At 40.0% G+C, this 14,102-nt stretch overlaps 1 protein-coding gene across 3 annotated transcripts in view; it reads right to left on the bottom strand.

Annotated features, from left to right (window-relative positions):
• TTC38 (tetratricopeptide repeat domain 38) overlaps positions 1 to 14,102 on the bottom strand; it is a 144,621-nt gene that overhangs the window by 5,818 nt on the left and 124,701 nt on the right. For all 3 annotated transcript variants that reach the window (XM_050965953.1, XM_050965945.1, XM_050965981.1), the window contains 4 exons: positions 10,682 to 10,741; positions 9,880 to 9,918; positions 8,809 to 8,890; positions 7,680 to 7,845 (listed from right to left, as the gene is read on the bottom strand). In XM_050965953.1, coding sequence (XP_050821910.1) covers positions 7,680 to 7,845; positions 8,809 to 8,890; positions 9,880 to 9,918; positions 10,682 to 10,741 — 347 coding nt within the window. The remainder of the gene's footprint in view (positions 1 to 7,679; positions 7,846 to 8,808; positions 8,891 to 9,879; positions 9,919 to 10,681; positions 10,742 to 14,102) is intronic.

Below are 14,102 nucleotides of genomic sequence, written 5' to 3'. Positions count from 1 at the left end.
GAAAGAATCCTTGTGAACACCCTCAGGGCTGTGGACAGTCCAAAAGAGACAACTCAATACTGACAGTGATCTGCCCCTATTACAAAACACAGAAAGTGCTTGTGTGAGGGGTGATGGCTACATGAAAGTAGGGGTCCTGTAGGTTGAGGGCAATGAACCAGTCTCCTGGATCTAAGGATGGGATTATGGTAACTAGTATCACCATTCTGAAGTGTTGTGCTAGGACACAGTTGTTCAAGTTCCTGAGGTCAAGAATTGGTCTCCACGCTATGTCTTTCTTGGGAACAAGGAAGTAACAGGAATAGAACTTTCTTCCAATGAACTCTAATGAACCTGGGTCTATTGCTCCCAGGAGAAGAGAATGAACCTCTTATCTTAGGACTTCCTCATGAGAAGCATCCCTAAAGGGGATGGGGAGGGAGGAGTGGAATGGAAGTGAATAGAGTAACCCACTTTGACAACCTCCAATATCCACTTGTCTGGTAAGTAGCGGGACAGTCGGTCTCCAAAAGGCAGGGTAGTCACACAATAACTGATCCGATGGAGTGGGCTGCTTGATGCCTTCAACTAAGGTGTCAAAAGTGCCTTTTATACGGAGGGTCTGGGTGAGTAGAAGTATGGGTGGGTAGCCCCCGTTTTTGTGGTTTCAGCAGTCTCCAGAAGCACTCCTGAGGCTTAGGGAAAGTGTGCTGATGGTACTGGAATGATCTAGATCTTTGAGCAGTTTGGGATCTACTAAAATACCTTTTAGTCACAGGCACATAAATCCCTAGTGACTGCAATATTGCTCTGGAATCTGTGTGTTCACTGAAGCACTTATGCCCTTTAAACAGCAGGTCTTCCATGTTATTCTGTACTTCTCTTGGAAGACCCAAGGACTGGAGACAGGATGCTCTTCTCATGATCACCACCATGGCCCTGGAGGCTGTCAGCCTCAGTAGAGAAGCTGTCAGGAAGTCTTTTGCAATCAACTGTGCTGCGGTGATGAGAGAGAAACCGAATCTTTCTGGTCTTGCCACAAGTGGTCAACGAAGTGTGTAAACTTGGAGTATGTGTTAAAGTTGTGTTTTGCCATTCAGGCTTGGTAGCTGTCAATACAAAATTGGAGAACAGCTGCTGAGTAGCTCTTCCCTCCCAGCAAATCCAGCCGCTTGGATTTCTTGTCATATGGAAAAGGCCTAGAGAAAGATTGACTGCTTCTCTCTGGTTGACTACAAGAGAATTAGGGCTGGGGTGGAAGTAGTAGTCCATTCCTTTTGGTGGGATGTAGTTTGAGGTGATGTGCCTTGAGAGCAAGGGGCTACAAGGTTCAAACTCACACGCTGATCGTCAGAGCCCTGAGCACATGGGACCCCAGCAATGTGTTAGTGTTGAGAGAATACGGAATCAGTCAACACAATATTCAGCTGATGTGGCAACTTATGGTGTCGGATGCCATCAGGTGGTCAAGAGACATCTATCTAAAACATACCACCGGACATCGGCAATATCAGGAATAATGAGCTGGAGTGCCAATGAGAAGCGCAGTGGGAAAGTAACTGAAATACTTCCCTGATGGATTGCATCTTCTAATGGACAACCTATTCTATATTCTCAATTATTGAGGGACAATCTTCACTTATTGATATATTTGCTTTCCACATCCAACTCTCTATATAACTTTTCATGAGTGATGTACCCGAATATTTGGATGCTAATATCTAAATTGTATCTTAAGTTTATTAATCTTATTTGGGTTATTTCTGATTATGTACTATATACTTTTAAACCAACCTTTGTTCTTTTCGATAATTTAAGCACTATACCCAGATGTACAGACATTCTTTTCTAAACCTATGTATTATATAATTTTAGCATTAGCTTTAATAAAATTTCTTATCTGCCCACTTACACGTTAATAGGATTGTGGCAGGTGTTTGCCATAGGGCATATGCGGGCGATAACAATGCCTCATTGATGGGTAAGTTAATATTCAGGATGTCTACCAAGGAATGTTTCAACTCCTGGACTTCCTCAAATGAGTTTTGAAGAGAATCCACTAGCCTCTTCATGAAGTCCCGAAAGGCTTTGAAATCACCAGTGTAGGACTGCAGTGATGGCATTACTGTCTCATCCAGAGATGACCTTACAGAGTGAGGTGAGATGTCCTTGACCTGAAACTCTTCTCTTTCTGTATATTATCTGGTACCTGAGAAGTGCACAGTACCGTGATGTGCAGTACAAGAGGACAGTCTGCAGGTACAATACCAATGACTTTTTCTCAGGTATCCAATAGTACTAGTCATTGTAGGGATCCTCTGAGTCACAGCAACCCCACTGGAAAGGGGGATAAGGGAAGGGACCCCAAAGAAAACCATAGTCACTGAGCCTATGGTATTTGGTAATACCCTAGAATCCTCTTCAAGAAAAGGATTCATGGGAGTAGGATTGTACAGTACCAGGATAACATCCTGTACCGAGATCTTTGAGTCCAATGAATCCTCCTCTAAGCTTAAGGGGCGGGTGGGGGGAGGGGGTTCTCTATTGTCCTAACCAAGCTGGAGGCTTAAGCAAGCCTCAGTTTGCAGCTGTCAGGGTGGTACTGGAGAGGTGACTCTAATAAATCAACTCAGTATTGGAGACTCAGGCTCATGAGAGATTATGAAATCCTCTGAAGAAAGGAACCTGGAAGGAGGTGGAGGTCTCTGATAGCTTCAGATAAGGTGTGTGTCGGTACTGGAGGTGGAAATGCCGAATGGTGAGACACAGGCTTTTGCAGTGCAGAGGTGGTTGTAGAGTCATCTCCCACCTCAGATGTACACTGAGCTGCCGGTGTGGGGCATAGATGATACCTTGCAGTGCTGCTATACACACAGGGCTGTCAGGTGGTACCATTGTGGCGGTTACTCTGGTGGCAGGTATGTTGTCCAAGTGGGGTTTCTTCCACAGTACCAATCCCTCCGTTGCAGACTCAGTCAGTGCCTCTACTGTATTCTTAGAGTGACAAGAGGTCTCCTGAGAGTGGGTTTAATGGTTTATACCTCTCCAGGCAGGGAAAAGGAGTATGTTTCTTCTTTCGAGTTTTATTCTCTGGAGCCATAAACAAGACTACAACGGAGACCAAGATGATTTGTGACATAGAGGCCAAAGCACGAGCTGGGAGGAGCAGACCTCTCCAGAGTTAGATTATGTTCCATTAACAGGAACTTAAGTCTAGTCTCCCTGGTTTTTTTTGACTCTACCGTTTAAACCCAGACAAACCTTGCATTTAGAAGGATCCTGGGAGTCCCCCAAATACCACAGGCAACTTCAGTGTTCATCACTATGGGGAAAGAACCAATGGCAGGTCTGACAGGGCTTAAAACCTGGGGGTTTGGGCGTAATAAGTTGTGCTCTGGCACAAAAGAAAGGTCCATAAAAGAGAAGTCAGGAAGCCCTCCTTGCCCCTGCAAGCACAACAATGCTAAATAAAATAAAGAGTAACCAAATGAAACTAAATAGAGAAACTATAAAATAATGAAGTAAATAAGAAATTAAGGATTCCCAAGGCGAAAGGGAGGAAGCTGAGTGCTGCAAACAGAACGATCCATCTTGGGCTGCAGGTCGTTGAGAAGGAACTAAGTGGCACTGGCCTCAAATCTCCTTATATGCCCTCCTTCAAAGCATGAGACACTGCACTGCGCAGACACTGGCTATAGACACTACTTTGCAGTCTCTGATCAAGAGTGCCGGGGAGCGCAAATAGCCTTTACTGAAAATCCATGGGGACATATACTCAAAGAAGAACCTTATTCGCTGTAACTTTAAGAATTTACAAATCTTAAGTATTTTAAGTGGACAAGTGAAAACACCCTTTCCATAACCTCTTTTGACCTGAGTAATTAGCCAATCATCAGAGGCCTTCCAGGTTGTTTCCATTCAGAGGAGATATAGATGATAAATAAGGCTAAGATTTAGTCAGGGGCATTTGTAGTAAAAGTCACGGACAGGGTATGGGCAATAAACAAAAGAACATGGCCCGTTACCTGTCCCTGACTTTTACTATAAATACCTCTGACTGAATCTTAGCTGCTCTGGGGGCCCCCGGGCACCACTGCTCTGTGGCTCCAGGGGAGCCGATGGCTGGCCCCTGCTCTGGTGGTGGGGGCTCACTGCCCACAGGAGCGCTGCTGCTCTGGAGTTTAGCTGCCTGGGACCACCTGAGCAGCAGTCAGTGCTGCTGGCCCCAGGGATGCCCCAGCAGCTGGCTCCAGGGCCGCCTCTGCAGGGGTCAACCTGCAGCTGCAGCGGCCAGCGTGAAGTCATGGAGATCCCAGAAATGCACAGAATCTGTGACATCCGTGACCTGCAGGACAGATTTGCAGCCTTAATGATAAAGTCAGATATTTCTTGACGCAAACCTGTTTATTTACAAGAATGTACACAGAGTCCTGTTTCCCTCAACACAATAGGAAATGAACATATAACAGAAGCCAGTTTTTTTGTTCCATATTCCCAACCTCTTTTTCCAGCCAACCCAGCACTCTACCCAGAAAGTGCTCTCAGATTTTTCTCAGAGTCATGCTACAAGTGCTTTTCTGGATGTCCTTGGCTTTTTGATTGTCTTCTCTGTCAGAGTGCCACTCACACCCATCCACCAACCAATATCCAGCAAATCTTTGCATCCGCAAAGCTAAATTTCTGACCAGCTTTGCTTATGGCCTGTGATTTGGGCAATGGCTCCTGTTGTTTTAGTTATCTTATTCCAAAAGGAGCCTAACTAATTCTTACATTATCCTGAATAAAAGGCAGGTTTTACACCCAGCAACTTCAACAGATTTCAACCCACCCCAGCACAACAAAATAAAAAATTTTGTTTGCACACTGATCCACCCAAGAGAGGGGAAAGAGTCAACTGGTTAATGACCCAGTAGAACAGATTATTCATTAATCCAGTTTATTACCAATTCCCAGTATAAAACAAAGGGAAACGAAATTAAGCTGTGCCTGTCTGTCTGTCTTATGGAATATAGGTTTCTGTTTAAAAATTTAATTTGTATAGTTATCTATTGTCAGTTAAAGTATTTTCTTAGCTTTAGATTTGCTAGTATATGACCATTAGAAATCTTTATAACTATATAAAACAGCTTAACCTTGTGGAAATGGAGTGCTAAATTTATGCTACTGAATTTGATGAAGGAGCTAACAACAAATAGCTGAGAGACAGTACTCCTAAACTACTTGGAATGTCAGCTACTTGGCCCAGGACTGTCTTTTTGTTTTATTTTTGTACAGCGCCTAATACAGCAGGGTCCTGTTTCATGACCAGCGGTTCTAGGCACTATAATACAAATGAATAATGATAAAGAGGCATACTAAGTTTATGAAAACTCATAAGGTAAAAATGTATATGCAATGTACAGCTGCAAGCAAAGATAATATACAAATATATCTTTAAAATCTTCGAACTCCTCTCATGTCTATAATAGAAAGTCTTGAAAATATGGAGCAGGCTGTTCGTTGCTTAGAATTTTATGGTTACTCTAAACAAATACAAATAGTTTCTAAAATAGGTAATGTAACTTAAATTCTTGACATGAGTAACTAGTCCAGTTTAATATATCTTGGCTTAGTAAACATCAAGTTTAACTGGATATTTAGCTTTTCCAAATATGCCTATTCATACAAGATATGCTTTATAATGTAAATAAAGTAAAAAGTTTTATAATGGTTCAAACTACTGCAATGCACAGCAATTACAACAATGACAATATTACAATAAAAGATGCAAAGAGAGGCAGACAAGCAGAGGAAAGTACTGTAGCACTGGGTGAAGGGTTAGCAATACTAAGTGTAAACTCATTAAATGTTCTACAAAATATCCATCCACTAACGGTTAAGTTCTACAGCTCATACAGTAGCTATAGAAAAGAAAAAAGTCCATCATGATCTGCTAGTAGTAGGCAAACCAGATTATGCAGTTTTTCAACTGTACATTTCTCACATTTTCTTCTTGATCTCTTAAAGCCTCAGTGGATTATAGTCACTGAATGTGAATCTGCATTGTTCTGCAACTTTATGCCCAAAACAAAATCCGTCACACTTGATATTAAGGTTCCATTTCTAAAAAGGGTAGCAGGCATTACTCTTTTTTGGAAGATCGTTAGTGAATCCAAGAGCTCAATACGTTGCTTATAACCATGACTCATCTAAAACACTTTCCACTGTGCTTATAATCATCTTTAACACACAACTCTGTAACATGCTTTTAACATCATTTAATCTCATAGTAACCTTTTATACACCATTTATAAATGGAACCGTAACATAAAGGCCCTGCTATCATTTTTCTAATGCTATGTATAAACCATCTCTACTTTTAGTAAGCTGTGTGTAGGGTGGGGGAGGGTTGTTTTTTTTCTCCCTCCAGAATTCTCTACTCTTCTGCAAACTGAAAGACAAATCACATGCTCTCCCTTTCTTTTGTAAGTGAAAACAGCTGCCATTCTAGGTGGCTACCTATTTGCTAGCCCTGTCCATTTCAGCGTTCTGAGGTACCTTTTTGCCACAAATGTCTTGCATATGGCCCCAAAAGGTAAGAAGTAAAAAGCACCAATTGGCTCAGATTGTACACTGAAGAATGAAGGGAAATCACTTTCACCCACCGAAAATTTGTGTACATAAAACAAAATCGGGAAAAATCTAAGAGTGGATTGTCATTCTTATACTGCCTGTGATGGTGATCAATAGCACAATAAGAGCAAGAAATATTTTTTTTCATACATAAACAAGGATGTGATAAATATGTTTCTATTTTGATGAAATATAAAAATATTAAAATAAGTATTGAAGAACAAAACTGCTAGATCTTAGCAAAATTATTTTGGCAGCAGTTTAAACTCTATTTCATGTAAAAATGATGATTTGTTGCATACCTATAGCAAATATAGGATTATCAATATGGACACTTTATAGATATCTGGAAATGAACACAGAACAATGTTTTAAATTGATGCAGCAGAGCAAAAAGGGCCCTTATAGGTAGCTGGCTTATTTTGTAAAGTTTGCTCACTACTTTACAAGAGAAATGCCTCTGTTCAGTAATGAACATTTACATCCCTAGAAGCAGCAAAGAGTTCTGTGGCACCATAGACTAACAGACATATTGGAGCATGAGCTTTCGTGGGTGAATACCCACTTCGTCAGATGCAAGTAGTGGAAATATTTCCACTACATGCATCCGACGAAGTGGGTATTCACCCACGAAAGCTCATGCTCCAATACGTCTTGTTAGTCTATAAGGTGCCACAGAACTCTTTGCTGCTTTTATAGATCCAGACTAAAGCGGCTACCCCTCTGATACCTTACATCCCTAGAATACACCCATTGTAAGGAAAACAATCATGTTTACAGGTTAAGATGCCACAATCACTCAAAGCAAAAAATCTACACTGCTCGGATGAGGATGCTGTTCTCTGACAAGATTAAATACACACTCTAGACAATTACACACACTCACAATAAAAAGTAACTATTAGGAAATCCTTATTGTATAACTTCAGAGACAACACCTTGCTGAAACCAGAGTTCAAGTTATAACAGCCTAAACCAGAAAAAAATATTATGGTACCTAGCAAACTGGAAGTAATTAATTATAATACTAACAAACCTTGTAATGGGAAAATATTTATTCAGAACATCGTTTTAATTCACTTGCTTACTTTGCAAGTTCCTGAAGAGTTGTTAAGAGCTCATTGGTGGTTTTGTGGTCTTTGGCCCCTAGCGAAGACATGAGAATGTGGACATCATTGAAAAACAGAATGTGATCTTTGGAGTGTTTCTTTGTGAGTTGGATAACTTCATTCCACCTGTCTCCTATCTTTACACCTAGGAGTAAAATACGTGATTTAAAATAAGACTCCACTGCAAGGCAATTTCTTGAGCATATATTTCCAGTTCCATTCAGCCTTGTAAGCTTTAAAAACCACCTCTCAAGGCAGCAGACTTTGTAAACTACCACTCAGTGTCGTATCTCCCACTTTTGAGCAAGTACTTTATTGCTTATCTCCAAAAACACCTTCGGTCACTGATATCCTGGATCCCTTTAGATAAGGTTCATGGGACAGATGACTTCCCCCGAACACAGATGGAGGAGGATAATGCCCACAGTTGTCATTCTGGATCTGTCTGTGGCATTTGATTACTAATACTGGACTGCATATATAAATATGTGCAGCATGACTGGCTGTAGCAGAGTTCTGTGAAAATTATTATTTACAATGTAGGAACTAGTATTTTTTTCTGGAACTCTAACTTCATCTTCACTTTAGAAAGTAAAAAGTCTGCTGGCTGTATATTTAGTCTCATGGAACCGTTAGAATGATACAATACCTATAGTGGTCTACTTATTTCAAATATCAAAATAAAGAACTAAATATTAGTGTTGGCTTGATATTGACTATAACAGCAGCCAATAGCTGTTTAACAATTTATGTGTATGACCTTTTAAACTGAGGCTGAAAAACAGATCTCTGGGGACAGAGAAAGTGAAATTTGCCAAAAAAGAAAAACGTGATCTATGTTAACTTAGTTGAATGGAATTCTGTACTCACAGGAAAGTAATAAACTCTAGAGAGAAATAATGGTAATGCATGTTAACAGAAACTTAAAACTCAGCTCCCAAGAACAGCAGCCCTTTCAAGTCTTTATTCTCTAAAATAACCCACTGCTCAGAGTTGCTCTATATATTTTTGTAAATCATCTTCTGCATGTTGGAGCATGAGGAGGAGTTTTATCTTACTATTTTAAGAAGAACGAGTAGAACTGAAGCAAAAACTAACAGTTCTTTACCTTCCAACTGAAGCCGGTACAGCATGGAGCAGTTATCTACTACATCTAGCATAGTTCCACTTGACATGCATCTGGGAGCAATCTGCAATCAGAAAGCATTATTAAACTGCATTACATATTATTTAGGTGGGAAGTTAATTTGAGAGTCAAACTTACTATGACAGTTCAAAATTAATTCTGTCTCTTTACTCTTCCAGATAGAGCTATTTTGCAACATACCTAATCACATTTTTCAGAAATACAACAACCCAGAAATAATATTCATATTATTTTCTCTCTGTTGTTTTCCCATTTATAAAATCAAATATAGTGAGTATGAAAACTGCTTTTTCCTATGAGCTCTGCTCTCCCAAAATGGAGTCATAAATTCTACTATACTTTGCAACAGTTACTAGGTAGGACAAGATATTTTTGTAAAGTTTAACACCAAAACAGGCATGGCAATACTTGTTATGCTGACTCCTAATTAATTTACTGTGAATTATTTTAGAAAAATTCCTCTAAAGTTCAAGCAGGAGAGAACTTTAACGAGTCACCTAAGCAGGAAAAGATATGACAAAGGAAGTTGGAGCCAAACTAGTAACTGGCTTGGTAGTTAATCTGTGAGATCCAATCTTAGTCATGATGCCTTAGACCTATGCAAAAACTATTTTACAAAATGTTAAACTTTTAAAAACTATCTATATTTTTTTCTGGTGCCCTCAGGGCCTCTTCATAGCAACTAAGACAACCTAACTAAAAACAACAGGATATGAAAGTAATACCAATAAAAATAATTGGAAAACACTAAAAAAATTAGTAGTTTCTAAAATGTGGTCTGAACGAAATATAAATATGGTGGTGTGATATAAAGGGGTTTTTTGACACTGGTTTAGGATGATTTGCATAACTCACATGTAATTTTCCCAGTTGAGTTGAATAATTGCTCTAAAATGCCAATTAAACACTTAAAAATAAAACCAGAAAATGGAATCACACCTTTATATATTTTGTGTCATATTAAGAATGAGGCAGGTGCACCCTCTCTCACTGGAACGTCTTTTCATTAAAACAAAATTGATTTATACTCACGTGATTGTCATAAATTGTCAAAGCCGCTTCATAATCACCCTGTAAAAGCAAAGGGGGATTGTGTGATGCCTTTAGGATACAGTGTCCATAAGTGAGTGGTAGAGTTCAATAATAACAGATTTTTATAAGAATATCAGTGATCCCATCAATAAATGTCAATAGGAACATGTGCAACATAGTTTATTTCTTCTTCTTCCCTATATCTAATCTTGGTATCTGAAAAAAGAGCTCCCCAAATTATCCTGCATAAAAACATAGTACGTATTGCAACCCAATACACTCAATAGAAATATGATTGTAAAGGGTTTCAATAGATCTGAAATACTTTTAATAAGGAAAATTTAACAACATAAAATCTCTGATTCTTTAACGTGATGTCCCTATTGGTCAGTCTCAGGTAATTTTTGCAAACTCCAGCCCCTTACGTTCTTTATGCTGGCAAAATTTGTATTGAATTCAATGGAAATTTTGTATATGCAAAGACTACAGAACTGAGTTCATCTTTCTATTACAAAATGAGTGAATTTGCTTTTAATGTAATATTTAATTGTCTCATCTCAGTAATTTCTCTACATTTCCATACAGATTATTTTAGATTTTTTCTTTCTTAAATATCACTTTTGAAAACACTTTAGTAAAGCATCAAACACCACAAATTATACTGCAGTATATTCATAAATACATCCAAACATTAAGAAGGGAAGAAAGCAGTCCATACCCTTTTGGTCAGGACTGCCTGCTAATATGAAAATATTCATCCACCTGGAGCATATAGCATACAGATGTAGAAGTGTGCTCCTACCTTTTCAATGAAATACAAAGCCCAGTGCCAGTAATTATGGCAAGCAAGCATGTCACAGTCCTGAAAAAAGAGATAAAATACTTTACTTCCAATATAAACTCAAATTCCAGCTGATTTTATATGGAACTCTTCTCCTGCTATAAATTGGAGGGCATAATAGATCAGTGGATATTGGAACCAAGGAGCATGCACGGTTGTTCCACTCTGAAAACTAACTATGGAACCCTCTTATTCAATACACTTGCTCCTTGTAAGTAGACACACACAAATATGGAACCTCACAACTGAAGTTCTACAGAGCCACTTCTCAGAGCATAATTGCATTTTGACTCAGACTCTACCTTATTCTGCAACACCTTTATTGGAAAACCTCCAAACTGACAGGACTAACTTCACACCTTTCTGTCCTGCCACAAGCTGACAGCATAAGGTCAAATACTCCTCTCCATCACACTGGCACAAACCCATTGGAAACAGCAGGCTTCCACCAGTGTAACAGCCAAGAATCTGCATCAACAATACATTTGTGACAACTCAAATAAGCACAAAAATCACAAAGACTCTAAAGCCGCCCATTCCTGCATAGTGGGGAAGTTAAAATTCATTTATCACAAGGAAGACAATGTGCTCATTTAAGTGGTGACCACCGCAATATGAACCTCTGAGAAGCACACGTGTTCTCAGAATGTCAGCATTTTATGATAGTTACATAAGCCAGTAGTTTATCATTACTTGTTTAATATTAAGCTGCAAAAGGACTATTGAGTCAGGTGGTTACGCGTCTGACATAAAAATGACATTACCAAACTTGGCCTATACAATAATCTGTCTCAAATGTCATGCAGGTAAGATTATTGGGTCCCCCTTCATGAATAAAAACACAGCTGCTTAGTGCTGCCAATTATGAGTGTCATATAAAATTAAACCGTAATTGCCCAAGGCAATGCAGTCCTGTGGGCTGCTCTAATTCAGAGGAAGGAAAAAAAGGGCAAAGTGCTTTATTTCATTAGTGGATCAGTTTGGGCGAAGAGACTAAAACAATAAAATACAGAGCAAAGCAGCTCCTGAATGTATTTGTCAAAATAAAACTAACCAGCAAGAAAGTCCATGCAAGATCTACACCTCTCTTGCTGGGGAAGACAGAAGGTAAATTTTCAAAAGCACCTAAGTGATGTAGACACCTAAGTCCTATTTCCAAAAGTGAACAAGCATTTAGGCCCCTAAGTCACTTAGGGGCTTCTGAAAATGTTCTTCAAATTGTCTATTGTTACCTTTTTAGGGTGTTCTTGTTTGTTTGGGTGTTTTTTGTTGTTGTTCTGTTAAAAGTCGTTCTGCATGGGTGAATTTAAAAAGCTCTTTCTAAAATGACATCCCTGAACTTTGAATGAGCACTCAGAAAGATTTCTATTTATAGTTCCAATTGTGATATTCCTAATATTTCTAACTTCAAAAAACAACCCAAAAGCATGTTAAACTGTTTTCATATAAACTTGTGTATAGTGGAACTCTCTACTGCTTGGAGGGACAGTATGCAAAGTGTCTGCCTGTTTGTGTGTTAAGCGATTATACCTACCACATAGCCCCTTGAAAAGGTAATCCTGAAGGTTCCCACTTTCGGAAGGAGTTCTGGGAAAAGGTGTGCTTAAGCTAGGGGGGTACTCTGGAGGTCAGTGGTGGTCTTGGGGCATACGTCAAGTGGCCTCTGGGGCTTCGTTTCCACAAAGAGGTAACAGACTGAGAGCTGGTGCTGAGGAAATGTGTCCAAAGAGGGAAAAAACTGCTGCAGCCTATTGAGACCAAGGGAAGCTAAACAAAGAGGGGAAATTCACTGTCTGGACCTCTCGCACAGCAATCTGTTGAGTGTCCAAAAGGGGCACTGGACTAGACCTGTGCCAGATGAATACTGTATAAGATACAAATAGTAGCAAAAGGTACAAGGCACCATTTTTCCTTCTTTTGCAGACAACCTTTTAACGTCCTCCCCTCTTCAGAAGCAAACACAGGCATCTTTGGAGATATTTTACAATCTTGCTATGATTGTCACCCCCGGCAAGTCATACTACATTCATTATCTTTTTAATGAAGTAGTTTTGCCAAGTCCCTCAATTTATTCTTAAAGTGCTGATCTTAGGTTGAGTCGAAAGTTTATAAATTTCACTTTACTGCCTGCATAGCAGAACATAGGGTCTATAGCCACAGCAGATAAAAGCATTATACGCACACGTATGTTGTCTGGCTACGCCGAAAGAAGAACAGGAGACATTTGACATGGGTTTAATCAGGCTACAACTTTATTATCAGATGTCTGGGACAACCCGTAAGATAACAGTGTACAGTGCAGATAACCCCCATGTTTATCCCATAATTACTTGAGGGACTTTTACCAGCTCCCTCTCTTTTTCCATCCAGGTCCCTCCAGCAAATCCATTATACTATACCCGGGGTGGGGTAGGGGGGCTTCCACCAGCTCCCTCTCTTTTTCCCCTCCTGGTCCCTCCAATAAATCCATTGCCGGGACCTTACCATCCAACCCCACCTCCTCAAAGGAGGGTTAAGGTGGGCTATAAGAATGGGGGGTCAGCTCCCTGCCGTACCAATCGTAGGAGTCCCCAACCGCCCCATGTTCGTTTCTTTACTGAACACCTCTTTTTAAATCCTTTTCCAAGCCATTTATCTGGTCACTGTATACCTTCCCTATGGAATACTTGCACTGGACAAGAGTTGCGACATATGGCCTACCGCCTGTCATGCCATGCATGAACAGAGCCCTTCCTGAACCCACTGCGGGGAAGGCGAAAAAAACCCCAACTACACCCAAGTCAATATGGTGGTAAGGGAAAAATTCCTTCCCAGCCCCTCTAAAAATGGGGCAGTTAACATAATGCCCATAGCAGGTACTGACCAAACCTGGTATTTTTCACCTAAAAGGGAGGGAGGGTGGGTCCTGCTTCAGCCTTGGTCTGTGTAAAAGGAAAGGCTCAAGGCACCGTGCTGCCCCTTTTCAAACCCTGCATTCCCAGGAGATGAGTCAATGACCACTCTGCCCCTTTTCCAGCAGTTTTAATCTCTCCTCTCTCCCACCCCTAGCCATAAAACACTATTCTCTTCAGAAATGCTGACCCCACTGAAGTCAATGGAAAAAGAAATTCAGTTTATCTTAATTCTCTTCAAAAGTGAATTAAACTGAACCAAATTAAGACCACTCTGAGAATGTTCATACAGGGATTTAATGCAGTTTAACTAATCCATTTTAAATTCACATCTTTAGTTAATGCAGATTATTTTTTCTGAGATCTCCATGCACACAAACTCTCAGATTTACACTGGTGTGAAAGAGGAGAATTTGGCCCCTTGTCTGCCATGTTTCATCTCAGGACAAATTCTGAATGGCTGAGTTAGAAATCTTAGAATTCTGCATCAA

Source organism: Gopherus flavomarginatus, chromosome 1, assembly GCF_025201925.1.
Source record: "Gopherus flavomarginatus isolate rGopFla2 chromosome 1, rGopFla2.mat.asm, whole genome shotgun sequence".
NCBI lineage: Eukaryota > Metazoa > Chordata > Testudines > Testudinidae > Gopherus > Gopherus flavomarginatus.
The sequence above is the reverse complement of the archived record's forward strand: the minus strand, read 5'-3'. Positions and strand labels throughout refer to the sequence as shown.